The sequence below is a fragment of the Copidosoma floridanum genome, unplaced genomic scaffold (assembly GCF_036245765.1).
Source record: "Copidosoma floridanum isolate Cflo_tuat_1 unplaced genomic scaffold, Cflo_Japanese_pri ptg000025l, whole genome shotgun sequence".
NCBI lineage: Eukaryota > Metazoa > Arthropoda > Insecta > Hymenoptera > Encyrtidae > Copidosoma > Copidosoma floridanum.
The window spans coordinates 340,766-367,020 of record NW_028321902.1 but is presented as its reverse complement, the minus strand read 5'-3'; the positions used below and the strand labels follow the sequence as shown (position 1 = coordinate 367,020).

General features: G+C 33.5%; 2 protein-coding genes across 2 annotated transcripts; one reads left to right on the top strand and one right to left on the bottom strand.

Annotated features, from left to right (window-relative positions):
- The first annotated feature begins 15,057 nt into the window (after positions 1–15,057).
- On the top strand, positions 15,058–18,328 carry LOC149373869 (protein-lysine N-methyltransferase SMYD4-like). The gene is made up of 6 exons (XM_089595431.1): positions 15,058–15,975; positions 16,053–16,321; positions 16,422–16,613; positions 16,715–16,849; positions 16,966–17,083; positions 18,300–18,328. The coding sequence occupies exons 1-6, from the start codon at positions 15,108–15,110 to the stop codon at positions 18,326–18,328; spliced, it is 1,611 nt and encodes a 536-aa protein (XP_089451557.1). The 5' UTR covers positions 15,058–15,107.
- A 1,549-nt stretch (positions 18,329–19,877) lies between these two features.
- Positions 19,878–23,223, bottom strand: LOC106640911 (uncharacterized). Its single transcript, XM_014355094.2, has 4 exons — positions 23,003–23,223; positions 22,841–22,928; positions 21,407–21,637; positions 19,878–20,088 (listed from the first exon to the last, which is right to left on the bottom strand). The coding sequence occupies exons 1-4, from the start codon at positions 23,215–23,217 to the stop codon at positions 19,975–19,977; spliced, it is 648 nt and encodes a 215-aa protein (XP_014210580.2). The 5' UTR covers positions 23,218–23,223; the 3' UTR covers positions 19,878–19,974.
- Between the last annotated feature and the right edge of the window lie 3,032 nt (positions 23,224–26,255).

Below are 26,255 nucleotides of genomic sequence, written 5' to 3'. Positions count from 1 at the left end.
TTTACTTTTTATGGATGAAAAACTACATCGATTCCCTACTCATGTAACATATTCGTTTGTAAACGTCAAAATTGCAGCTATTCTTAAGTTACTCTCCATCTGTGATTATGGAAAAAGTAGATAGACAAAATTGGATTAAAAAACGGCACAACTTCACATGTAATTGCACTGCGTGCAGAGAAAACTGGTCAACCAACATACGTTCAGATTTTGTAAGATACTTAATTGTGAATTCTTTTTCGAAATTAAAAAACCTTTTAAAATGCATTTTGTATCCAGAACCATTTTCAATTATTTGAAAGTGTTAATTAACTATTTCGATTGTAGGAAGCAGATTATGTGACACAGGCACAAATGTTGATGGAATTACAAAAAATTGAAGAAATTAAGTTGACTGAATCACTGTTTTTTGGATTTGGAGAATTAAAAGAGCTGAGTTTTTCTAGTAAATTTGCTAGAAATAATGTTATTAAAATGATTAAGATCGTTCATAAGACTTTGACAGGTTACAAAGCTTACATGCACAATTTTTACCACATGTTATATATCTCAAAATATTTTGAAAAGCTTTTTGGGGCAAAGATTTTTGATTTCTCTAACGATTGTTCATAAACTTTTTTTCATTATAATCGTACAGACCATGATTTTGAAATGTATAGTTTGCAAAACATGCTGATAATGAGCATGCAATTTCTAATAATTAGAATTGACGTATATTTACATATTTGCATATCTTACAAACTTTGATAATAGAGAAAATATATGTATAAAAAAAAATCTTTTATAATTATCCGAACTTTCAAGTTTAAGAGTAAGTTGTTTATCGAGTAAGCTACAATTTTATTGTAAAGCACGTGAATTTTGCTTTTTTTTTTTTTAACCAGTGTGTTGTAAACAAAGCAGAAAAAGTTATATTTAAGAAAAAAATTTTTACTTCTGACAAGTACTTGTTGGACCTATTAGTTTAAATTAATGTTCAAGTCGACCAACCAATTGTTTACTGTACTTACCCGCCTTCTTATGTAATTAAAAACATTTACTATAAAAAATCCTACACAATAATTGGTTTTTAATACAATCTTTGTACTCACACTTGAAAGCCCGTTCCCGGCTCATAACGTAAATTCTTCGACGTTCTGTACATTTTGTCGCACAAAGTTTCGCTATACTACTGTTTATTCGTACAATAACGACCGTATTGCGAAACATCAATGACTCGTCTAAGTCACCCGCAAGTGACGCTATTCACTTTCGAAACTCCCGCCCAAGCCGGCAGGATGTGTGTAGGCGCAGCAAAGAGTATTTTGTTGACGCTGTTAGCATTTGGAATGATTGGGATTCCCCCGATTCTGTTGATACACACTGCGCACTTCCATTAATGATAGACCCTCAATGTCACTTGTCTTATCCATTGAAGGCACTAGTTGAAAGATTGGTTTATCTTACTTATTACGGGGTAGTCAATTTTTTTCGGAAAAACGACGATAAGCTGGAAAATTACGAGACACTACAAGGTCCCGATGAAGTTGATTGTCAAAGGGCTAGCCGATAATGCCCCAGAAAACCTGCAAAATTTTTAAGTCAAGTGCCATCAGAATAGTCGGTCAGAATTCTTTGATGTTTTTTCTATTGAATTGTATTTATTGTTTTTATTCTTTACAGATATTTTAACCAGAAAAGTATCTCAATAAGCAAATCTCCACCATTTATTAGTTTGCAACAGATGAACGTTTTTGTTCAAGACCAGTTAGTCGAAAATTAGACTCTGAAGTTCGTAAAACAATGGAAAGGCAGTCAAGTCTGCAAAGTCATGGAATCAGGGACAAAACTTTTTACATTGCTCATTAAAGTTTAAAAAAAAGGGGGGCAGAAGATATGGTCACAAGAAAAGTCATTTTAAATGAATGCATGGAGAGAAGATACAAAAGTGCAGACTAAAAATATATTTTTCATTGGAGCATCACAGATATTTTCATGTTCATGAAACAAACTGGAAAATTTACGGGTAGTGGAAAAGAACAACCAAAACAAGTAAATTCGATAAATTTTTCTCGGTGAAAGAAGGATAAGTTAAACTTCTGTCATAAATAAAACGAATGTTCTGGTTGAAAAAAAGAAAACAAAAAAAAAAAAAAAAACAAATCATTACTTTCTAAATTTGTTTTATTGATCTTTTTGCATACACATTTCAACGAAAACTAATTACGATGCCGTAAATTTTACTCTTATTTTTCCGGTTAAAGCAGCTTAATAGTTCGCATACCAACAATAATTGTACTCAACAATGTTCGTTTTATCTTTGATTTTAACATCATTTTTCGTCAAACTTAACAACGTGAACAATTTTTATTTTCCTTCCATCCTTTAAGTACCTTATCGCTTGACTCGATGGACTCCGCATACACATACACGTAGTACAATTCGTGGTTTTTATAGAATTTTTATACAAAATTACACAGCCAACCCTCAAATCTATATGGCGCTTAACGGCACACGACTCTTCGAAGCAATGGAATATATGTATGTGTTTATATACGTAAGTGAGTAAATGCGTGCAGCATCAGCGCTTCTTGCTGTGTTGTGTGCTAAATCGAAGCTAAAAAATTTCTTGATAAACAAATTCTGACAGCTGCCATCAAGTGACATTTATTTGGTGAATTAATTTTTTATTTCTTATACGTTAATTCAACTATTGGTTACACATGTCACGAAATCGATACATATTTTCCAGGGATTCCGTGGCTCAGTTCTCTGGGGGTTGGTTTTTCTTCAGTCTAACTTGCATCCTTAGTTTTTTTTTTTTTTAAATAGTTTCCTTTTATCTTTTATTCTTTCGAAATTACCCATCTAACAATACGCACGAAAAATCAAGCCAATAAACATTTTTTTTCCACTGTGTACTCTTGAGTGGCTGAAGAAAACAAATATTTCATGTACGAATATTCAATCATCTTGTGTTTGGACGTGAAAAAATACAGTTTTTGTTTAAAACATTTTTATACTTTTTTTTGAATGTAAATAATGTGGACACATCAATTTAAAATCTGGTTTTCTTGATTCCACTAAAAAAAAAAAATATCTTAATCGTTTTAAATATTCGCTTTGACACATACATTGACCATCGACACATTTGTACAAACATTGAAAAGCATTTGGGTCTCAATTATAACAATAACTATAAATTTGTGACACGGTGTTGAAAGAAAAAACAGTTGTCACTTTCACAACGCCAGGCTTCGAAGGTATAATTTGTAACAGGTATATAGCGAGTTTTCTCCTTATCATCGATTTATATTTTTTTCGCGAGGCTATAAGTGTACGCGAGAGATAGTTGTTTTATGACAAAATTGTGATCTCCGACTGGATGTTCGCTCGGGCTTGGTCTTCGAATCTTTCGCGGAACTCCTTCGTTGCAAAAATATTGGGTATGGTCAGGAAATTCTGTAACACCTGTTGAATAAGCAATTTACACTCGTTAATGTTTATTATTTTTCAGATAAAAAAAAACCCTCATCAAAATATATAAATAAAAATATGTTAACATTTATGTTGTATTATTGTAGCAAAAAGTATAATTTTGTCATTTTTTTTATACGTAACGAATACTTTTTTGCAAATAGTTAATGTTTATGATCTAATTTTTCAACCGTTTGAATATTAGTATAATTCATAATACTTGAATGTGTATAAAAATAGTCATTTTGTTTTTCCATTGTAAAACTATTTCAAAGGAGGATAAGAAGAAATGGCATTTGTTGGTGTAGGTATCATTTTTTCCAACCTTTTGTATGGATCCTGTTTATAGCATAATGATTTGACAGAGAAAGACAATTTTTTTTAAATTTATTTTAAATTTTCGTTGAGTTTTAGAAAATAAAAGACAAACAACATTTTTTGCTAATCCACAATCGTTAAAAATTATGCTGTAGAATGTCAACTTATTTTTTACTTATTTGTTCTATTTACACGGTAATGATAAAATTCTGGACGAAAACGTGGGATCCATAAAAATCATGTTTCAACGAAATGTACAATTTTGTTACTATAAAACCTGTATAGTTATAGCATTAAAAATGATTTTTTCCACATATTTACAGTTTTCTTGAATTTTTAAAGCATAAGTATGGTTAAATATATTAAAAATCTACATTTTCAAAGGTGGTGAAATGTTTTAATACTCGATTGAGATTTATAGTTTACACTTTTCTTACCAATACACGTGAAAAACTAGATTTCTTCTTGTTATTTTTTACTAGTATATATTCAATTAAAAAATTTTTTTCATCCCAATAATATGTAAAACTTAGGTGTGGTTACATTATTTGATCCAACGATACACTGAGAGAAAAAAATAATAAAAATTATAGAAAAATTCTAGCTAAATCTATACCATTTCGCTCAGTAGATCGGATGCAAGTTGGCCAAAAAAGAAAAAAATTATTATTTTTAAGAGGAAAAATTACCATGCTGGAACAGTAAACCTTAAAAGCATTGGTTAATAAATTTTACACTCCCGCATCGAAATTTTTACTATTTTAAACATATTTTTTACTTTTCGAACCATAATTTAAAGGATAAAACAATAATTTTTACTGTTAAAAAAAAAAAAGACTTTTTGCTTTTTTCCAGCTAGCATTCAATTTATTGTGCAAAATGGTAATTTTGGCTGGAATTTCTCTATAATTTTCATTATTTTTTTCTCTCACAGTGTGGTAATAGGGTACTCTTATAACGTAATTATGCGAAAAAAAAAAAAACAAACAAACAAACCTTGAGCCTGAGAGCAGTGTACATGGGCTCGCTGAGGAACGTGTACTCGCCGCGTATCTTTTCCCTGTACTCGGCATAAGCGCCCGGATCAGAGCCAAGCACCGCCATGTCAAGTTGCAGTTTAAATGTCATTTACACAATCATTGACGATCAAATGGTTCTGTATGCCGTACAACCAATAAAAAAAGGAGAGCAAGTAATTAATGACAAAAACATCGATTTACATGATTTGAAAATGTTTTAATTAAAATTCAGCGTGTACATTGTGAAATATTTATATTTCAGCTTTTTATTAGTTACTACCAGGTAACGATGCAGGAAGTGCCTGAAAGACGAAAAGTGATCAAAGAATCACATAATTTTATTTGTAACTGCACGGCATGTACAGAAAATTGGCCAGTCAACTTAATCTTAGATGCGGTAAGATGCATTTTATTTTTAAAATAGTTTTTATTTCATACCATAAGATTCTGATTTTCCGAACTTTACTAAATTGTAAAAAGAAATACAAAAACCTTGACAAACATATTTTCATTGCAGATGAAAGATTTCGACAACATATCAAAATTGACATCAGAAATTGAGAAAGTTGAAACAATTAAAGGAATAAAATTAATGCCTTACACACTGTTCAATATCCATAATGATTGGGTATTTAATAAATCAGTTAAAGACGCTCATGTTGAAATAATGAAAATAATTTACAAGTATTGCACCGGTTGTAATGCTTATATGCATAGTTTTTACCATATGACGTATATCTCTAGGTATTTTGAAGTAGTTTTTGGTAAAAAGGTATTTGAAATACCTCAAAAGTGTTGACTTTTTGTTAATAATTGGCAAGTCGATGATTTTCCTTTTGTAGTTATGCTACTAAAAGTACATAAGTTACTTTTATTTGTACTCGTTACTTTTTCTTTTGTGTTTATGCACATAAATTTAATTTTGAATTTAATGTCTAGTTACATTTGTAAACTTTATCAAACATACCAAGAAATTAGTAATATTTTACTCACTGCTGTAAAATATTACTAATGCACTATATTAAGATTTGATTGTTAAATATTTGCTACTATTATATTGTATACTATACAACACTGACCTACGAAATTTGTATGTGTAGTTTATTATTTAATTTATGGTGTATTATTTGATGTAAAAGCTTCTATTACATTGTCAAATATCGTTTAATTTTTATAACATTATTTTGTAAGTTTAGTAGTGACAGAAGATTGAAATTAAATAGCGTAGTCTTAATTGTAAAATTTGTTTTTCTACTTATTTGATAAATCTTAGATTATATGCGACGATAAAAATTATATGTTAGTGAAGTTCGTCATTTCCGTTATTGCAGTAGTAAGCGTACATTTATTTTGAGACATGTATTTTCAGCAAATATTTTTTGTTGTATCATATCAAGGTAAACAAATAAAATTTTTCAAGCAAATAAATATAATACACTTGAACTTGGTATAGGATTCCATTTATTCTATAAATAATCTATTTGTGGAGTGTCCATATGAATTTGGTACCAAAGTAATGCCCAAAGTAATGCTAATCAACGTTGATTTCAGCGATACATCAACAACGCTGAACCAACATTGAATTAACGTTGATTCCATGAATGATGAAACACTGAAATCAGTCGTAATTTACATTGTTGATTCAACAATGATTCAACGTTGAATGAACACTGATTTAACATTGAATCAGTGTTGATTTAAACGTTAATTTAATAATAAAAAAATATAATGCGTATTCAATACAGTTTCACATTAAATAACTGAACCCCCCTGTTTTGGTGTTACCATACGGACAGTACCTCCATAAACGTCAATATATCTGCCCCAAATGTTACTATACTACTTTGTAATTTTTTAAAATTTAATTTTAACGTTTTGATCGACGCTGAATCAACACTGATTCAACGTTGGTTCAGCGTTGATTCAACGCTAAAATCAATGTTGATTCAGTATTGATTCAGCATTGAAGTTTTTGATAGGGCGAAGAGTGTAGCTTAGAATTATTGCATATTTACAGTTTTCGGTTTTTTTATTAGCTAATTGGGTCTTACCGAAAACAAATAAATTCATAAGTGCAAGAGTTAGTGACATAATTTCCATAAAAATGTGAATTGAAGATGTTGGAACCATTGCCACTATCAATTTTCATCCCAAACATAATATTTTACTTAGGTTTATTTAAGTCCATCACATTTTGTTCGCATGAAAAATTCACTTGCTCTTTTGATATTATGCATGTTATCAGTAGATTATAACAAGTCAATTACCTTCATATTCGCCACAGTCAAAATCAAAACACACCATTTGCGAACCATTTGTGTGTTATTTGGTTTCAATTTTTTTTTTTTTTTTTTTTTTTTTTTTTTTTTTTTTTTTTTTCTCAACAACCTTGTTCATACAATTCAAAACATAATGTTACATAAAGAAACAGTTGGATTGCATGTACTAAACAAAATTATTATACATGAAAAAATTGGTGTGAAGTATATAATATGAGTTTAAGATTTTGTATTTTCATCTCATAGATATGATTGGTTTATTAATGATTTTATTATTCTGCTCATTTGTATGGGAGCTATTCACATAGACATTTTTTGCTTATTTCATTGTGAACGTTTGTATTCGCTACGTGCACAATGTAGGGTTTATGTCCTACTGTATATATATGTCGATAGATAGTGGAGGTAGATAGAAAGTGAGACGACGGGAGATCCACGAGGTCACGGATAATTCGGTAATTGTTACTCTTTAAGCAAGAAAGGTGAATTGAACGGTGGCCCCGTGGACGTCATCCTCCGCTAACTCGCGGTGGAGTCGCTCCTGAAGGAGCCCACACGTTTCTCTAGTGTCTTTGCCTCTGTCTTCAGGGGCAGACACATCCATAACCTATAATGGTTACCACTGATCCCGTCACCCCATCGTACAGCTCTGCCGTTCAGCAAAACAGACGTCCCTCTAGAGAACAGGCAATCATCGTTGAAGCAGTCGAAGGTTTTCCGATAAAAGATTACGCGCTAGCCCTGGCCGAAATAATCAGTCCTTCCAATGTACTTGGTTTTTCACGGATTGCTCAAGGTAGAATTTTATTTGCTTCTACCTCAACAGCAAAGAGCTCGTCAACGACTTAGTGGCTAAAGAGGCAAAAATTACTGTTGGAAACTCCATCCTGCCGATAAGACCACTCAACTCAAAGGCAGTCAGAATTATTATTTCCAACGTTCAATTGTGCATCCCTAACGCTGTGATTGAATCAGAGCTCGACAAGTTGAACATTAAAAGGATGTCCAACATCCAACATGTTAGATCGGGCCTAAACATACCCGGTTTCACCCACTGGGTAAGTTTCAGAAGACAGGTCTTTGTACACCCGGACTCAGTAAATAGTGTTCCATCCAGCATTCAAATTGCCCACGAGGGTATTTCTTACAACATTTACCTGTCGTCTTCCAAAATGACCTGTGCAATCTGTGCCCAGGAGGGTCACTTGGCCAGATATTGTAAAGAGGGGGACTTACAAGGTACTCAGTCAGAAAATATCGAACCTTCTCCAACAACTGGTCCACAACCTGCTACAGAGGTGAGAGTTGAAAGTTCCACATCTCTGCCTGAAAATCAGGATGGCTTTGTACAACCTGCAAAAGGCTCGACTACTGCTACTATGCTTTCGACAAGACCAGTAAAGCAGGCTGTGCTTACCCCGCCTCTTCATGACAAACCCAAAGGAAATTCTGGATTGAATTTTGTTACTCTGCCCATCAAAATCGGCAAAAGGCCACCACCCAGCTCTACACACTCAGAGGAAAACGAAATCAAGCCACCGAAAAAAAACAGCAAGCCATCTGACAAAAACGAATCCATACTTAATCCTGCAACCAAACCTACTTCAGCTTCTACTCACTCCCTCGAGGACATTGCAGCTCAACTCTTGCCAGCAGAAGCCTTTGTGACCAGCAACCAAGAGAAATACGACCTAAACTTCGATGATCTAACAAACCTCATCCTTGAATTGTACGGCAAACCACACACACTGCTGACTTCAATAGCCCTCAAGTACACACAGGACCTTGGAAATTTGGGCATCCTGCTCAGTGATATCTCCGAACACATCGAACACCGCAGCTTGAAACAACGCATCGCTAAGTATACAAAAAGATTTTGTTCAGAAAGCGTTCTTGACTCTGATAGCAGCTATAGTGACTGTGCTTTGGACAATACGTCTTAGAAGTCTCGTTTTGACTGATGCTAATCACTTCCTGCACCTTTTTTTTTTTTTTTTTTTTTCTTTTTCTTTGAAAAAAAATAATATTAATAATAATAAAATTAATAATAGTAAATAGATAAATTAATAAATAAATTATAAAAAAAAAAAAAAAATATATCTAAAATAATAGTAATAATCATGACAGCGCCTTCCTCCTCTGGCAACCCAACGTTCAACTCTTCCCTCAGAGTATTATTTTGGAATGCCCAAAGTATTGGCACAAAATTCCTCGAATTAAAAAACATAGCTCAAAATTTTGATGTAATCACGTGTGTCGAATCGTGGCTGAATAAAGATAAAAAATACGATATTCCCGGCTTTCTTACTTTTAGGAAAGACCGCAGTTACGCAGAGGGGGGAGGCATTGTTGTATATATTAGGAGAGAGTTTGCGTTCTCGGAATTCAATGTAAGTTCACCCCACCAAAGTGTTGAACTATGCGGATTACGTTTTAACAATGTAAAACCAAACATCGATTTTATTATATGTTACAGGGCTCCTGAACTTACACTGTCACAAGATCAATGGAATGAAATTGTGCAGAACGTCATTGTTAACCGTCACACCCTACTCATGGGCGACTTCAACGCGCACAATTCGATATGGAATTGCTTACAAACCGATACCAACGGCATATACTTGGAAAATGCCTATAAGGCTCATAATTTATTCCTGCACAATTTCAATTCCATTACGTACATTAATAAGCGCAGAAATTATAAATCCAATTTGGACTTAATCTTTACATCTACCAATCTCAGTGACAGTGTTAGCACAGATGTGTGTGATGAAACCTGGAGCTCTGATCACTTCCCAATCTTTATAAATATAACTATTGAAAAATATTTTCACAGCAAAAAGTCATTCAAACTCGACTCGGTCCGCACAGACTGGAGCAGCGTTAATAGTGAGCTTGAGAAAAGTTACAACTACCTAATCTCTACAGAGTATGAAAATCTTGCTCCTAACGATAAGTTTAATGCCTTCATGGATATCATTTCCAAGGCCATCATTCATAGTAACCCAATCAAAAACACTATCTCTAAACGCAAACATATTAACCCTGCTCCGTGGTGGGACGGGGACTGTGACCGAGCCAAGAGACTAAGACGCGCTGCATATAAAAAACATCAGTTCTCCCTGGAGCTGGAGGACCTGATACTGTATAAAGAAAGATGCACTGCATTTAGAAAACTTTTAAAACAAAAAAAAAGAGAGAATTTCCAAAAATTCACAGAAAGCTTAAATATCCATAGTAACCCCTCTTTTGTGTGGAATAGATGTAAAATTCTCAAAAATTCCTGGCTGAATGTAAAACCTCCCACTAAAGAGAACCTACAGCCTCATAATTACCAATCCACTATTGATAAACTATGCCCCCCCTGGGCTCAAACCAATCCAACCTCCATTCCGACGTGCACACAAAACGACTTTTTTGACTGTCAATTTACACTTTCCGAATTCATCACAGCACTAGAAGACAAAAAAACAGGCTCAGCTCCAGGGATGGACGGGGTCAATTTTGACGTCGTCAAGAAATTACCACTTAAGTATAAATTACTCCTCCTGGATATATTCAACGAAATGCATGTTCATAGCCTGTACCCTGACTCATGGAAAAACGTCTTCGTTTTGTTTATTAAAAAATCAGATGGGCACAGTCTCAGACCGATCTCCCTCACGTCTTGTCTCTGCAAGTTGTTTGAAACCATCATAAAAAATCGATTACAATGGTGGGCCGAAACCTTCTCATTGATTCCCAGTAGCCAACATGGTTTCCGCAAAGGAAACTCATGCGTGGATAACTTGCTCAACTTTACACTATTTACTGAAACTGCCTTCCAAAATGAACAAGATGTTTATGCTGCCTTCCTCGACGTAGAAGGAGCATTTGACAACGTGAATATCGACATCCTCCTCCAAAGGCTAGCAGACTCTGGTTGCTCACTCAGGTTAATTAAATTTATAAAATTTATTACTCATGAACGACAAATGTTTTTCAACAACAATAGCAAACTCAGTAAAACCCTGCATAAAGGCCTTCCACAAGGGGCTGTTCTCAGTCCCCTCCTATATTCCCTTTACGTCGCTCCTATAACCCAAAACTTACCTGACTCAATATATATTTCTCAGTTCGCTGACGACATTGCCATAACAATAGGTTCCGATCCCCAAAACAACAACATCACTCTACTAGAAAACGCCATTTCAATTCTAAATGAGAATCTTACCAACTTAGGTTTAAACATTTCTCCTCCAAAATCAAAGTTTTTACACTTAAACAAAAAAAATATTACTCCAGGCCACACATCCTTACGTATCAAAAATCATGATATTGTCTCCAGCAATAACGTCAAATTCTTAGGTCTAATTCTAGACTATCAATTATCTTTCGACTCACACTTGGCACATGTTCACCAAAAATGCATGACTAACATGAATATCATGCACTTCCTACGAGGTACTTGGTGGGGCTCCCATCCGAGTACCCTCACTACCCTATTTAAAAGTTTTATACGCTTTTTTATTGACTACGCATGCTTTGTATATTTTCCACATAAAACAAAAATGAAGGCTAAACTAGAGAAAATTCAGTTTGCTGCGATAAGATATGCTCTGGGTTTTCGCAGAAGCACTCCGACTAATATCCTCCTTGAGGAATCTAAATTAACATCCATCGAAGAACGGACAAAACATCTGTGCTACTGCTATTTGAGTAAAAATCTAAGCAATCTCAATTCAGAAACATCTAGACTGATGCTCCAATTCTATACATTTTTTAAAAACAGCCAAAAAATTAAAAGACTCTCTTTTTACTGTATGAACTCACTACTGCACTCGAACCTTGCTCTACACTCCAATCACAATTATTCTATTTACTGTTCCAATTTTTTTACAAATTACACGTCTATTCCCATACACACTGAATTAGGCCTATCCCTAAAAAACTCATCATCTCCACAGCAGTCTATACTGGATTATATTCATGCAAACAACGGCATTTCTATCTTCACCGATGGCAGCAAGGCCAAAAATGCCCCTTGCGTTGGAGCTGCTTGCTTTTGCCCTTCAACTAATTTCCAATCTTCATTAAGCCTCAACAAGCTAACATCTGTCTTTACAGCAGAATGTACTGCCATAAATGAAGCTTTAAACTACATCCTAAAAAACAGTGGCAAAAATTTCCTTATCTTTAGTGATTCACTTAGCGTACTCCTAAGTTTAAACTCCGTCCAAACAAACGTAACTGCCAATCACATGATCCTTGAGATTAAGGACATATACTTACGCTACATAAGTGATAACCCTCTCAACGTTATCAAGTTTATATGGATCCCTTCTCATATAGGCATTCAAGAAAATGAATATGCAGACACTCTGGCTAAATCAGCAACCTCAGCCATCCTACCTACTGAACCTCAAATTAACTTCACCGATCTTACCAGTAAATTCAGACTGGACTCCTTCGCAAACTCTTCTGCTAAAAACAAATCAGATGGACTTTTTAAAGGAAAGACCTACTTCAATCTATATAGTACTGACAACAAACACCCATGGTTCCACAAAAAAGATCTCCCTCGCTCGGTCGTAGTCTCTGTAAACAGAATGCGCTCTAACCACCATATAGTCTTGCAGAGTCTCTTTTCCGCAAAAATATTATAAATGACCCTAGATGCAAATGCGGGTTTTCAGAAGAAAATCTTAACCATGTTTTATGGAACTGCGATCTGTACAACACGCACAGAAGTAAATTATTTAAAGATCTCCAGAAAATAAATTTGTACCCCCCTTTTAATATCGAAAGCTTAATTGCGACTCCAAATGTCGCAGCCTGCTTGTCAGTCTGTGACTTTTTAAAAAAATGTAAGTTGTCTGTATGATCATTGAATCTCTATGTATATTAAGTTGCTGGACTTCTTAATTTTTAATATGTAAGCATTTTTCATGTATCTAATAATTTGAATAAAGTAAGTGTAAATACCTCTTATGAGGCCACTACACTATAATATAAAAAAAAAAAAGTATATATATGTCGTCGTGGGAGAAGGTGCTGGAATGAGCAGAGAGACTTCGTATATGAGTGTGTGCTTTATTTACTGTGATTACATATGTGGCTCGGACCTCGGACTCGAGCTCAGCTCTCAGCAAGGACTGAAGTCGTCAGTAAGCGGTTACACCGCACGACTAGTATAAGGTAGGGTAAGCCCCTACAACAATTTTGAAGCAGCGCCATCCTAGGGAAAAACGAGAACTATTGGTCTGGGACAGCAGAAGGCAATATTCGCTATATGTGCTTGATACCTATAGGAACACAGTACCTCGATAGATACACGAAAGGTTCTGTGTTTATTATATCACGAACTAATACAATGTCTCAAGTGGTACAATCCTATGTGAATATTTAAGGACAAAATTTGTACTACAAGCACTATAAACTATAAGTAAGCGCTTGAGTATTACTTCAACACAAGTCCGTGTACTGTGTGATACGTGATATGTTTTATTAGTTTGCAATGTAGTCAACACAGACCTCCTCTGACCAATCAGAGAGCTCCGTTAGCCCTATACCGGCGTGTTACATAGTATGTACACACGTTCATACGATACGCTTATAGGATCAGGCCCCAGCTAAAAACTCTAAGAAATACACAGTATACGATGTATTTCATTGCGTTTTTTAATGAACATGCCTGAGTAAAATATGTACATACTACTCATAATTTTATTAAAAATTTAACCCTTAGAATGGTTGTCGATGTATAAACACATAACTTTCTGATGATAGTAATGCTTAGTTTTTTTTTTTTTTTTATAGTTTTGGGAATAAGCTTTATTAAGACCTTAAAGGCTTTTATAGCTAATAGTAATGCTTAGCAGTTTGCTAGCAGAAGACAAACATATCGTTTAGTTTCACATAATAGCACAGGTATTGCTGATGCGATCGCTTTTTCAGCTTGTGCACAAAGCGAATTGAAAAGGGGCTTCCACTGTTCCGCCAAACTCGAATTGAGTGAACAGACTGAACAGACCTATGCTGTATTCTCTGTCAGTCAACAATGTCAACATATACAGTTGCGACGTTGCGACGCTTGCGACCATAGGCTTTGTCGCCTGATGAAAAAAGAGGTATAGGTCTGTTCAGTCTGTTCACTCACTTTAAGTTTAGCGGAACAGTGGAACCCCCTTTACAATATGAACATTCACTGAACAGACCTATACCTCTTTTTCCATCAGGCAACAAAGCCTATATGTCGCAACTATGCTGACTGACAGTATACTGACACTACTGACAGAGAACACAGTATAGGTCTGCTCAGTCTGTTCACTCAATTTGAGTTTAGCGGAACAGTGGAACCCCCATTTCAATACGAACGTTCACAATAAAATAAGCAAAAAATGTCTATGTGAATAGCTCCATGCATTTGTTTGTAAGAACTAGTGGAACCAGACCAATAGACGGCTGGTCACGAGGCCACTCCAAAAAGTGGAACGAACGAAACCAGCAAACCGAAGCGTTAAAAAAAAAAGTGTAGTGTATGTACCGTCGAAAAAAATTTTTTTTTTTTTGGTGTATTAATATGCATGTACAGTGCCCGTTCCTTTTGTCAGAGATTATGCTTTATACGCTTCAATAGATTTGTTCGATTAAGAGGTTCCGGGTGCTCGGAGCGCTCGCAGTGCTCCGAACTCTAGCCCGAACACGCGTTCTTGCTCCGAGTGCTCCGAGCGCTCCAAGTGCACGTGACTCAGGCCGCCTGTGGGTAGCCGTGTAAGATCCAACAATGCAATCAAAACAAAAAAATGGTTTGTTTACTCGCGATTACGTTGAGCTGAATCTTACACGGCTATCCACAGGCGGCCTGAGTCACGTGCACTTGGAGCGCTCAGAGCGCTCGGAGTGCTCCTAACTCTAGCCCGAACACGCGTTCTTGCTCCGAGTGCTCGGAACCTCTTAATCGAACAAATCTAATAAGTAAAACAATAGAGATTTCATGCAATAATTTACACTTTCCATTTTCTATCATTAGTTCATTGTGTGGAAGGTTCCCAGTATGAGTTGCTTAATTAGAGAGGATAACATTTTTTATGCTAAAAAAAATCGTGTGCCAATAAAGTGTGCTACAGCATCGACAGTGATTCGCCAGGAAGGCAATAAACTTTACACAAGTAAAAATCATAACAAGAAAATTCACCTCGACATTCTGTACTACTACTCTGAAAGTGTGGCTTTTGCTGAGGATGGCTCCGAAGAAATGGCCTTGGCTTACTCTAACAGATCAGCTTTGCTGCTGCATTTGCACAAGTACCAGGAGTGTCTCGTTGACATTGAAAGGGCCTACCAAATCACAAAGTCAGAAGAGCTGAGGGTAAAGCTTCTGACTCGCAAGATGAAGTGCATGAAGTTGATGGATGAAAAGAGCCAACCTTTGGTCAAAGACGAGGACAAGGAAATTGGAACTATCGAGTCTTATGCAGTTGGTAAGAGGTCCAAGACCATCCCCTGCGCCTATGACTGCGTTACTCTGGCCTACAACAAAAAATATGGAAGACATGTCGTAGCCACCAAGGATATAGAACCTGGGCAAGTTGTTGTCATCGAAAAAAATTTTGTTCAGATTCCCTCGAGAGAAAAGACATATCTGGTTTGCTCCCATTGTTTAATGTTTGCCTGCAATGGGGTACCATGCAAGTCTTGTGCAGTAGTAATTTACTGCTCGGAAAAATGTAGAGATGAGGCTTTGGTGCAGTATCATGACATCGAGTGTGTCGTTCTCCCTTACCTAAAGTATGAAGATATGGTAATACATAATTTAACCACGTTACTAGCGGCTGTTCGATTGTTTATCAAATCAGTCAAAGAAGAAGGTTTGCTTAATATCATTGATGATGTACGTGAGATCAACCATCTGCACACTGAAGGTTTTTATTTGAGTTATAATTCGTTTTCCGTCTTTTTATAAATTTAATATTATGTAACTTTTCCCGTCTGATTTAAGACAAAAGTCTACAAGGATTTTTTAATGATGATGGCATATTTCAAAGCAAAAAATTTAAAACCATCTACAATTTGTCGTGCAACTCAGGACCGAGTAGCAAAAATGATGATTTGACGTTGATTAATTACATTAGAAGCACTACAGACCTATTAGCATATAATACAAACATTTTTGACCCGATCAGTTATAGTAGTCCAGGGTCATACAATCACATAGTTGTCAAAATAATTTACAAATTAGCATTTATTCTAGATTGCAATTCTTACACGGTGCGTCTTATTTACATACGTTTCATTTTTTTTTTGCAAAGTTTGGATTGATATAAATTTTAATGAAGAAAATTTTAATTGAATGATATTTATTATACAGTTTCAAGGAACGAATTGCGCTTGTGAATATTTGGACGATTGCAATCAGGTTTGTGGAGAATTAGATGTCGGATTGATTCTTCTACCATTTTGTAGCCTTATAAACCACAGTTGCAATGTTAATACAAATCAATTGTGCATCAAAAATCAAATGTTTATCTATACTTTACTTCCCATAAAAAAAGGAGAACAGGTAATTTGTAATGAAACATTTTAGTTTACTTTTTATGGATGAAAAACTACATCGATTCCCTACTCATGTAACATATTCCTTTGTAAACGTCAAAATTGCAGCTATTCTTAAGTTACTCTCCATCTGTGATTATGGAAAAAGTAGATAGACAAAATTGGATTAAAAAACGACACAACTTCACATGTAATTGCACTGCGTGCAGAGAAAACTGGTCAACCAACATACGTTCAGATTTTGTAAGATACTTAATTGTGAATTCTTTTTCCAAATTAAAAAACTTTTTAAAATGTATTTTGTATCCAGTAACCATTTTTAATTATTTGAAAGTGTTAATTAACTATTTTAATTGTAGGAAGCAGATTATGTGACACAGGCACAATTGTTATTGGAATATCAAAAAATTGAAAAAATTAAGTTGACTGAATCACTGTTTTTTGGATTTGGAGAATCAAAAGAGCTAAGTTTTTCAAGTAAATTTGCTAGAAATAATAGTATTAAAATGATGAAGATCGTTCATAAGACTTTGACAGGTTACAAAGCTTACATGCACAATTTTTACCACATGTTATATATCTCAAAATATTTTGAAAAGCTTTTTGGGGCAAAGATTTTTGATTTCTCTAACGATTGTTCATAAATTTTTTTTCATTATAATCGTACAGAGCATGATTTTGAAATGTATAGTTTGCAAAACATGCTGATAATGAGCATGCAATTTCTAATGATTATAATTTACTGATACTTACATATTTGCATTTCTTACAAACTTTGATAATAGAGAAAATATATGTATAAAAAAAAAATCTTATATAATTATCTGAACTTTAAGTTTAAGAGTAAGTTGTTTATCGAGTAAGCTACAATTTTATTGTAAAGCACGTGAATTTTGCTTTTTTTTTTTTAACCAGTGTGTTGTAAACAAAGCAGAAAAAGTTATATTTAAGAAAAAAATTTTTACTTCTGACAAGTACTTGTTGGACCTATTAGTTTAAATTAATGTTTAAGTCGACCAACCAATTGTTTACTGTACTTACCCGCCTTCTTATGTAATTAAAAACATTTACTATAAAAAATCCTACACAATAATTGGTTTTTAATACAATCTTTGTACTTACACTTGAAAGCCCGTTCCCGGCTCATAACGTAAATTCTTCGACGTTCTGTACATTTTGTCGCACAAAGTTTCGCTATACTACTGTTTATTCGTACAATAACGACCGTATTGCGAAACATCAATGACTCGTCTAAGTCACCCGCAAGTGACGCTATTCACTTTCGAAACTCCCGCCCAAGCCGGCAGGATGTGTGTAGGCGCAGCAAAGAGTATTTTGTTGACGCTGTTAGCATTTGGAATGATTGGGATTCCCCCGATTCTGTTGATACACACTGCGCACTTCCATTAATGATAGACCCTCAATGTCACTTGTCTTATCCATTGAAGGCACTAGTTGAAAGATTGGTTTATCTTACTTATTACGGGGTAGTCAATTTTTTTCGGAAAAACGACGATAAGCTGGAAAATTACGAGACACTGCAAGGTCCCGATGAAGTTGATTGTCAATGGGCTAGCCGATAATGCCCCAGAAAACCCGCAAAATTTTTAAGTCAAGTGCCATCAGAATAGTCGGTCAGAATTCTTTGATGTTTTTTCTATTGAATTGTATTTATTGTTTTTATTCTTTACAGATATTTTAACCAGAAAAGTATCTCAATAAGCAAATCTCCACCATTTATTAGTTTGCAACAGATGAACGTTTTTGTTCAAGACCAGTTAGTCGAAAATTAGACTCTGAAGTGCGTAAAACAATGGAAAGGCAGTCAAGTCTGCAAAGTCATGGAATCAGGGACAAAACTTTTTACATTGCTCATTAAAGTTTAAAAAAAAGGGGGGCAGAAGATATGGTCACAAGAAAAGTCATTTTAAATGAATGCATGGAGAGAAGATACAAAAGTGCAGACTAAAAATATATTTTTCATTGGAGCATCACAGATATTTTCATGTTCATGAAACAAACTGGAAAATTTACGGGTAGTGGAAAAGAACAACCAAAACAAGTAAATTCGATAAATTTTTCTCGGTGAAAGAAGGATAAGTTAAACTTTTGTCATAAATAAAACGAATGTTCTGGTTGAAAAAAAGAAAACAAAAAAAAAAAAAAAACAAATCATTACTTTCTAAATTTGTTTTATTGATCTTTTTGCATACACATTTCAACGAAAACTAATTACGATGCCGTAAATTTTACTCTTATTTTTCCGGTTAAAGCAGCTTAATAGTTCGCATACCAACAATAATTGTACTCAACAATGTTCGTTTTATTTTCGATTTTAACATCATTTTTCGTCAAACTTAACAACGTGAACAATTTTTATTTTCCTTCCATCCTTTAAGTACCTTATCGCTTGACTCGATGGACTCCGCATACACATACACGTAGTACAATTCGTGGTTTTTATAGAATTTTTATACAAAATTACACAGCCAACCCTCAAGTCTATATGGCGCTTAACGGCACACGACTCTTCGAAGCAATGGAATATATGTATGTGTTTATATACGTAAGTGAGTAAATGCGTGCAGCATCAGCGCTTCTTGCTGTGTTGTGTGCTAAATCGAAGCTAAAAAATTTCTTGATAAACAAATTCTGACAGCTGCCATCAAGTGACATTTATTTGGTGAATTAATTTTTTATTTCTTATACGTTAATTCAACTATTGGTTACACATGTCACGAAATCGATACATATTTTCCAGGGATTCCGTGGCTCAGTTCTCTGGGGGTTGGTTTTTCTTCAGTCTAACTTGCATCCTTAGTTTTTTTTTTTTTTAAATAGTTTCCTTTTATCTTTTATTCTTTCGAAATTACCCATCTAACAATACGCACGAAAAATCAAGCCAATAAACATTTTTTTTTCCACTGTTTACTCTTGAGTGGCTGAAGAAAACAAATATTTCATGTACGAATATTTAATCATCTTGTGTTTGGACGTGAAAAAATATAGTTTTTGTTTAAAACATGTTTATACTTTTTTTTGAATGTAAATAATGTGGACACATCAATTTAAAATCTGGTTTTTTTGATTCCACTAAAAAAAAAAAAATATCCTAATCATTTTTAATATTCGCTTTGACACATACATTGACCATCGACACATTTGTACAAACATTGAAAAGCATTTGGGTCTCAATTATAACAATAACTATAAATTTGTGACACGGTGTTGAAAGAAAAAACAGTTGTCACTTTCACAACGCCAGGCTTCAAAGGTATAATTTGTAACAGGTGTATAGCGAGTTTTCTCCTTATCATCGATTTATATTTTTTTCGCGAGGCTATAAGTGTACGCGAGAGATAGTTGTTTTATGACAAAATTGTGATCTCCGACTGGATGTTCGCTCGGGCTTGGTCTTCGAATCTTTCGCGGAACTCCTTCGTTGCAAAAATATTGGGTATGGTCAGGAAATTCTGTAACACCTGTTGAATAAGCAATTTACACTCGTTAATGTTTATTATTTTCCAGATAAAAAAAAACACTCATCAAAATATATAAATAAAAATATGTTAACATTTATGTTGTATTATTGTAGCAAAAAGTATAATTTTGTCATTTTTTTTATACGTAACGAATACTTTTTTGCAAATAGTTAATGTTTATGATCTAATTTTTCAACCGTTTGAATATTAGTATAATTCATAATACTTAAATGTGTATAAAAACAGTCATTTTATTTTCCATTGTAAAACTATTTCAAAGGAGGATAAGAAGAAATGGCATTTGTTGGTGTAGGTATCATTTTTTCCAACCTTTTGTATGGATCCTGTTTATAGCATAATGATTTGACAGAGAAAGAAAATTTTTTTTTTTAATATTTTAAATTTTCGTTGAGTTTTAGAAAATAAAAGACAAACAACATTTTTTGCTAATCCACAATCGTTAAAAATTATGCTGTAGAATGTCAACTTATTTTTTACTTATTTGTTCTATTTACACGGTAATGATAAAATTCTGGACGAAAACGTGTGATCCATAAAAATCATGTTTCAACGAAATGTACAATTTTGTTATTATAAAACCTGTATAGTTATAGCATTAAAAATGATTTTTTCCACATATTTACAGTTTTCTTGAATTTTTAAAGCATAAGTATGGTTAAATATATTAAAAATCTACATTTTCAAAGGTGGTGAAATGTTTTAATACTTGATTGAGATTTATAGTTTACACTTTTCTTACCAATACACGTGAAAAACTGGATTTCTTCTTGTTATTTTTACTAGTATATATTCAATTAAAAAAATTTTTTCATCCCAATAATATGTAAAACTTAGGTGTGGTTACATTATTTGATCCAACGATACACTGAGAGAAAAAAATAATAAAAATTATAGAAAAATTCTAGCTAAATCTATACCATTTCGCTCAGTAGATCGGATGCAAGTTGGCCAAAAAAGAAAAAAATTATTATTTTTAAGAGGAAAAATTACCATGCTGGAACAGTAAACCTTAAAAGCATTGGTTAATAAATTTTACATTCCCGCATCGAAATTTTTACTGTTCTAAACATAACTTTTACTTTTCGAACCATAATTTAAAGGATAAAACAATAATTTTTACTGTTAAAAAAAAAAAAGACTTTTTGCTTTTTTCCAGCTAGCATTCGATTTATTTTGCAAAATGATAATTTTGGCTGAAATTTCTCTATAATTTTTGTTCTTTTTTTCTCTCACAGTGTGGTAATAGGGTACTCTTATAACGTAATTATGCGAAAAAAAAAAAAACAAACAAACAAACCTTGAGCCTGAGAGCAGTGTACATGGGCTCGCTGAGGAACGTGTACTCGCCGCGTATCTTTTCCCTGTACTCGGCATAAGTGCCCGGATCAGAGCCAAGCACCGCCATGTCCAAATCCAGTAGATAATGCGCATCTTCGCCACCAAACGCCCCGTCGATTTTATGGGCCTCGGTGCTGTGCGTCGTCGCGGCCTGCAGCAATGCCTGGGTTTCCGCCAGGAGCTCCGAGTCCTTGAATAATATTCGATTGGGGTTTGTACGTTTTTTTAAATAAAATATTATTTCTTTATTGATTTTTAGGTGCATTGGTAAAGCGTGTTTTTATCGATTTTTTTTTTTTATTGGCTGGTAATGGGTTCTCGGTAATACGCAAGAGTGATGATATCCATTACCTTCTTTACACCTAAAATTTAACACGTGCACTGGACGACATTGAATTTTAAATCAATTTAAATTACATACATTTTTTTAATCGATTAAAAAATTAATTTACTGCTAATACGAAGCAGTGCATATATTTTTTTTTAGAAAATCAAAAGATATTAATTCATTTTTTTTCTACTTTTCTTACGTGCTCCCAAAATGTACTGAATTATTAATAAATTTGTATTAAACATTATTTTACCTTTAAAAACGTACACAATTAAAATTTTTTTATTTTTTTTTATTTCAGTATTAGGAATCAGTAATTTTTTTGAATACTTTTTTTCGAGTCTTTTTTCCAATTTACAAGGTGATACCTCTTTTGGAGAGCTGTATTTTTCTTTTATTACTTTCGAGGAAAAATCCTTACATACGACTTCTACATTAACAAAAAACTTGGACCAAAAAGTTTATATGATTTCAAACAAATTATTAGTACTTGAAAGAAATATTATTCATCAAACTGCATTCGAAGATATCAATTAAAACATGATTAAATAATTAGTTAGCCCGATTTAAATGCATGTAAATAAAAGAGCATCGTTTGCTGCTTGAGCACGTTGAACCTGTGCAGAAGAACATATTTAAATATTGGTGAAAAATCAAGGTTAATAAGTATTTTAATTTAAGAATTCATTCGTTTAAAGCATCAGAGTAAAGGTGAAAACTTTTTTCAGTTTTTTGAGAAAAAAAAATGTCTTACGCAGTATTTTTAAGCTTATTATAAATATTTCACCAGTAATTTACAATGTATATTAGTAACTTAAACGCGATGTCATCGATAGGTCACTCGGTTCAATAGAGCCTCCTTTAAAATTAATTTTTACTCTGATTCGAGAAGATTTTTACTTTTTTTTATAAATCAAGTGCGTGTCGTTAAATCAAGCACTGTTTTTCTTCCACCAATGCGAAATAAGAACGTGTTCATTTGTCACTATTTTACATGACAAAAATATTTTTTTTAAAAATTGTCCGTAAAATTTAAAAACAACGTAGTGTATGTATATTTACAGGTGGTATGCCAGCTTCGACGGCGAAAGCGTTGAAATGTTCGAGGTTCTTGTTCTCCCCGTCCAGCGCCTTGGGATCGTACTCGAGACTGCAAAAGTAAACCCAATCAAGAGTAGCGATATTTTCTCACCCCCTGTATACGCCTCTCTCTCCTTCACTCACTTTTGAAAAAGTATCGCCAACAGCACCGCCCTCGGGTTTTTCAAGTTGTCGCGCACATCGGCGTACCGCTCGATTTTCGCGCTCAAAGAGCCGATATTGTGGTACGTGCGCTTGGGATCGGAGTAACCCTCCTGTACACGGCCCAGCCAGGCGTCACAGACCTCGGCATCGAGGCCGGCCGTCACCTCGCGCCAGCTCTCTTCGATTACTGACATTTTTTTTTTTTTCTGAAAAACAAGAAATTCATTTAGTTGGACATTCCATCGGAGGAGCCTTCGCTCGTGGTGAGTGAATTTTCTATTCTTATGAATTCAATACTGGTTATTTATTACTATCCCGTTTATAATAAGCAGGTCCGATCGATATGCGTTCGGATTGTTTGAAATTAAATTAGGTGCGATTTTTAATCCGTGAACTTTCTAAGGCTTCTTTTTAGAGTATATACTATATGGTTTTATATTAAAAAATCACGTTTGTATTTTTTCTTTTTTTTTTTATAATTTAAATATCTCGAGTGAACAAAACACATATTATGATTGAGTTAAAGATAAAAAAAAAAAAATTAAATTAAAAAAAAAGCATCACTTCATATTTATATACGTTAAAAAACTGAAAATTTGAACAGGGTCGCGAGGTGGCGGTAAAATGTATGTATTTTCTGGATGCTGCCCAGCTTATCGTGACCCTTAACTTATCCACCTCTATATACTTACACAGCTGCTTTAAACTAATCGCATCAATCTTCTACCGCAAGCACATCAATGTAATGAGTACCGATTAAAAATTACAAATAACTATTTTTTTTTTCCTTTTCAATAATAATGTGACACAAATTATTGTAATACCAACAACTAACAATATTAAATCCTAAAAGAAACAATTAACGTTTATATAAAAAAAAAACACTGACGCGTAATTTTTGAAAAAAAAAAAAAAATCCACTAATCTACTATTAATAACAGAAAAAAAAAAAAATTAAATAAAAATCACCATGCCAAGTGGTAGAAAAAACACACACCCAGTCCTATATCACTTAGGCTAAACCTCGTCTTATTTATTCATTTTAAACTCACCTAATGGAACACTTTTTTTTTTATATATCCATTACTTTGATCGTAAAGACACGAGTGACTCGTAAAAAAAAAATGAGGGAAACGAAAATAAACGCACTAGGCGGGTGCAATAGCCTATATCATTGACAGGAGGCGTACGAAAGAGAACTGATCTATCCGAAGCTCGTATACTTATTGTACGTATAGTACGATATGTACACCCACACCTACAAATGCAAAAATACACACTCTCATGCTTGCCCCTACGTTTGTACGTTAAAAGCTACGAGGGTGCGATATGGGGGATGAAGGGTGTGAGTATGCGTGGTCCGATAATATTGATCGGACCACGGAATACAGCTCGTGTTTTAGTTTGAGTGTATTATTATTATGGTGCCTATGTGTAAGAAATTGGTGTTTTCATTTTTTCTTGTTTTTTTTTTTTTTTTTTTTTGCTTGCTTTTTAAAATCTTAGTTTTTCTCAATTTATTCTCTCGTGGTGAAAATAGAATTTTTATGCTGCCAAGGACGGCTGTTTTTCAGTTTTTTACATTAACAATTTTGTTTTTGTTGATTTTATTTTAATAATACGTTGTACACTGACATACGTAGCTAAATACGATTTTATTGCATGTTTTATAGTAGAAAAAAAAATAGTCGTTACTCTACGAAATCTTCCTAGAAACGTACGATAAAGATAATTTTAACCAAATGAAAATTGGGCTTTATTTATTTATTTAACAAAGTATAAAAGAATACAGTTTTTTAAATTAGTTTTCTTAATTATTTTTCATGTCGAATTTCCAACGGAAGAGATTATTTTCCGAATTCTCAATTAATTATTTATTCCGTGTTGATGATAAAAAAGTACGAACTTAATGTTTTTTAACAAAAAACTGTAGACCGACGTAAAAATAATACTATGTTAATTTTAATTTAATAACAAAAAAACATAGGTACTAACTGATTTAATAAAAAGCACTTGAAAATTTTGTAAGATAATTATTTGTTTTTTATTTTTTAAATATACTTATCGATTGGTTTATCGACAGTTTACTTTGAAGATAATATCGTATCTAATATAAATAATTTTAATAAATAAAAAAACAGGAAATTTTGGATTCTTCATTGAAAACGTTAATTCAGGAATAAAAAATTTTTTTTTTTTTTGAGTCACCAGAATCAAAAGAAAACAAGTATTAAACCTGCCTTGAATTGAATCGTATTAAGTCGTCGGTGCCCAACTTCCCAAGTATTCGAGATATTAATCAACTTAAAGAAGTTCTAGTATGAATAAAAATTTTACCGAATTTTACACAAAATAAAAAAAAAAAAAATCACCCCGAGCTCGATTTATATCATAGTTGACGCTTCAACTGATCCAAAAAAAATTTTAGCACACCTCATCATTTGTCTTAGATAATACTCCATTTTGCAGTTATTGTCCTTAAGATTGAGTTGAGGGTGAACAGAACATATCTAATTTTTAATGAAATATTCGTATACACACACTTCTGATAGCGTAACTTAAAAAATATAACTGAGGCCCCAACGTCAAAACAAGATAAGTAGTAATCCCCAAAGATACGAGTAATACATTCATCATAAAATCTAAGGCTGTTTATTGTAAGCTAAAAACGTTAGCACCTCAAAACAGCTTCAAAATAAAGAACAAATCAAATATATATAAAAAAAATGGAGAAACAAGTAACCCAACTAAAAAAAAATCAAGAGGTAAATAAGCTTTAGAATTAATAGTTGAAAAAAAAATATCTTCGTATGGTTTCTTCAGTCTCTAACAGGTAGGACACAGATTTAAAAATGAACAATGATATAAAATGTATTTCATGAAAACAGTTTGAGCCTCTGCTACAGTTTAATTTCTTTTCCTTTTCACACTAGCCAGTAATTATAATCATAACTCTAAGACATTTTTATGTTATTTTAACTATTCTTTACTTTTTTCAGCCTTCACGAGCTTTTTTTAATAATTACTTTCGCTAATAATGTACAAGCGTATTTTTTTTTCACATTCGATATTTGAAATCAATAAATATAATACAGTATTTAATTAGATATTTAAAGTACGAAAAAATATTGGTAATAGTATATGTTAAATATAATATATGTTTAAGAGCGGCGTTGGCTCAGTGGTAAGCGTGCTTGCTACTGATACAACGCTGTTCTAGGGGTCGTGGGTT

What these genes read in the sequence shown, in the direction of transcription:
- LOC106640911 (XM_014355094.2), bottom strand. Translation starts at nt 23,217, where the DNA reads ATGTCAGTAATCGAAGAGAGCTGGCGCGAGGTGACGGCCGGCCTCGAT. An exon ending in TCGAAGCTGGCATACCACCT is followed by an intron (nt 21,638 to 22,840) that starts GTAAATATACAT and finishes ATATTATTCAAG; the next exon opens with GACTCGGAGCTCCTGGCGGA. An exon ending in ACACTGCTCTCAGGCTCAAG is followed by an intron (nt 20,089 to 21,406) that starts GTTTGTTTGTTT and finishes CTTATTCAACAG; the next exon opens with GTGTTACAGAATTTCCTGAC.
- LOC149373869 (XM_089595431.1), top strand. Translation starts at nt 15,108, where the DNA reads ATGAGTTGCTTAATTAGAGAGGATAACATTTTTTATGCTAAAAAAAAT. An exon ending in CAACCATCTGCACACTGAAG is followed by an intron (nt 15,976 to 16,052) that starts GTTTTTATTTGA and finishes GTCTGATTTAAG; the next exon opens with ACAAAAGTCTACAAGGATTT. An exon ending in CCATAAAAAAAGGAGAACAG is followed by an intron (nt 16,614 to 16,714) that starts GTAATTTGTAAT and finishes TCAAAATTGCAG; the next exon opens with CTATTCTTAAGTTACTCTCC.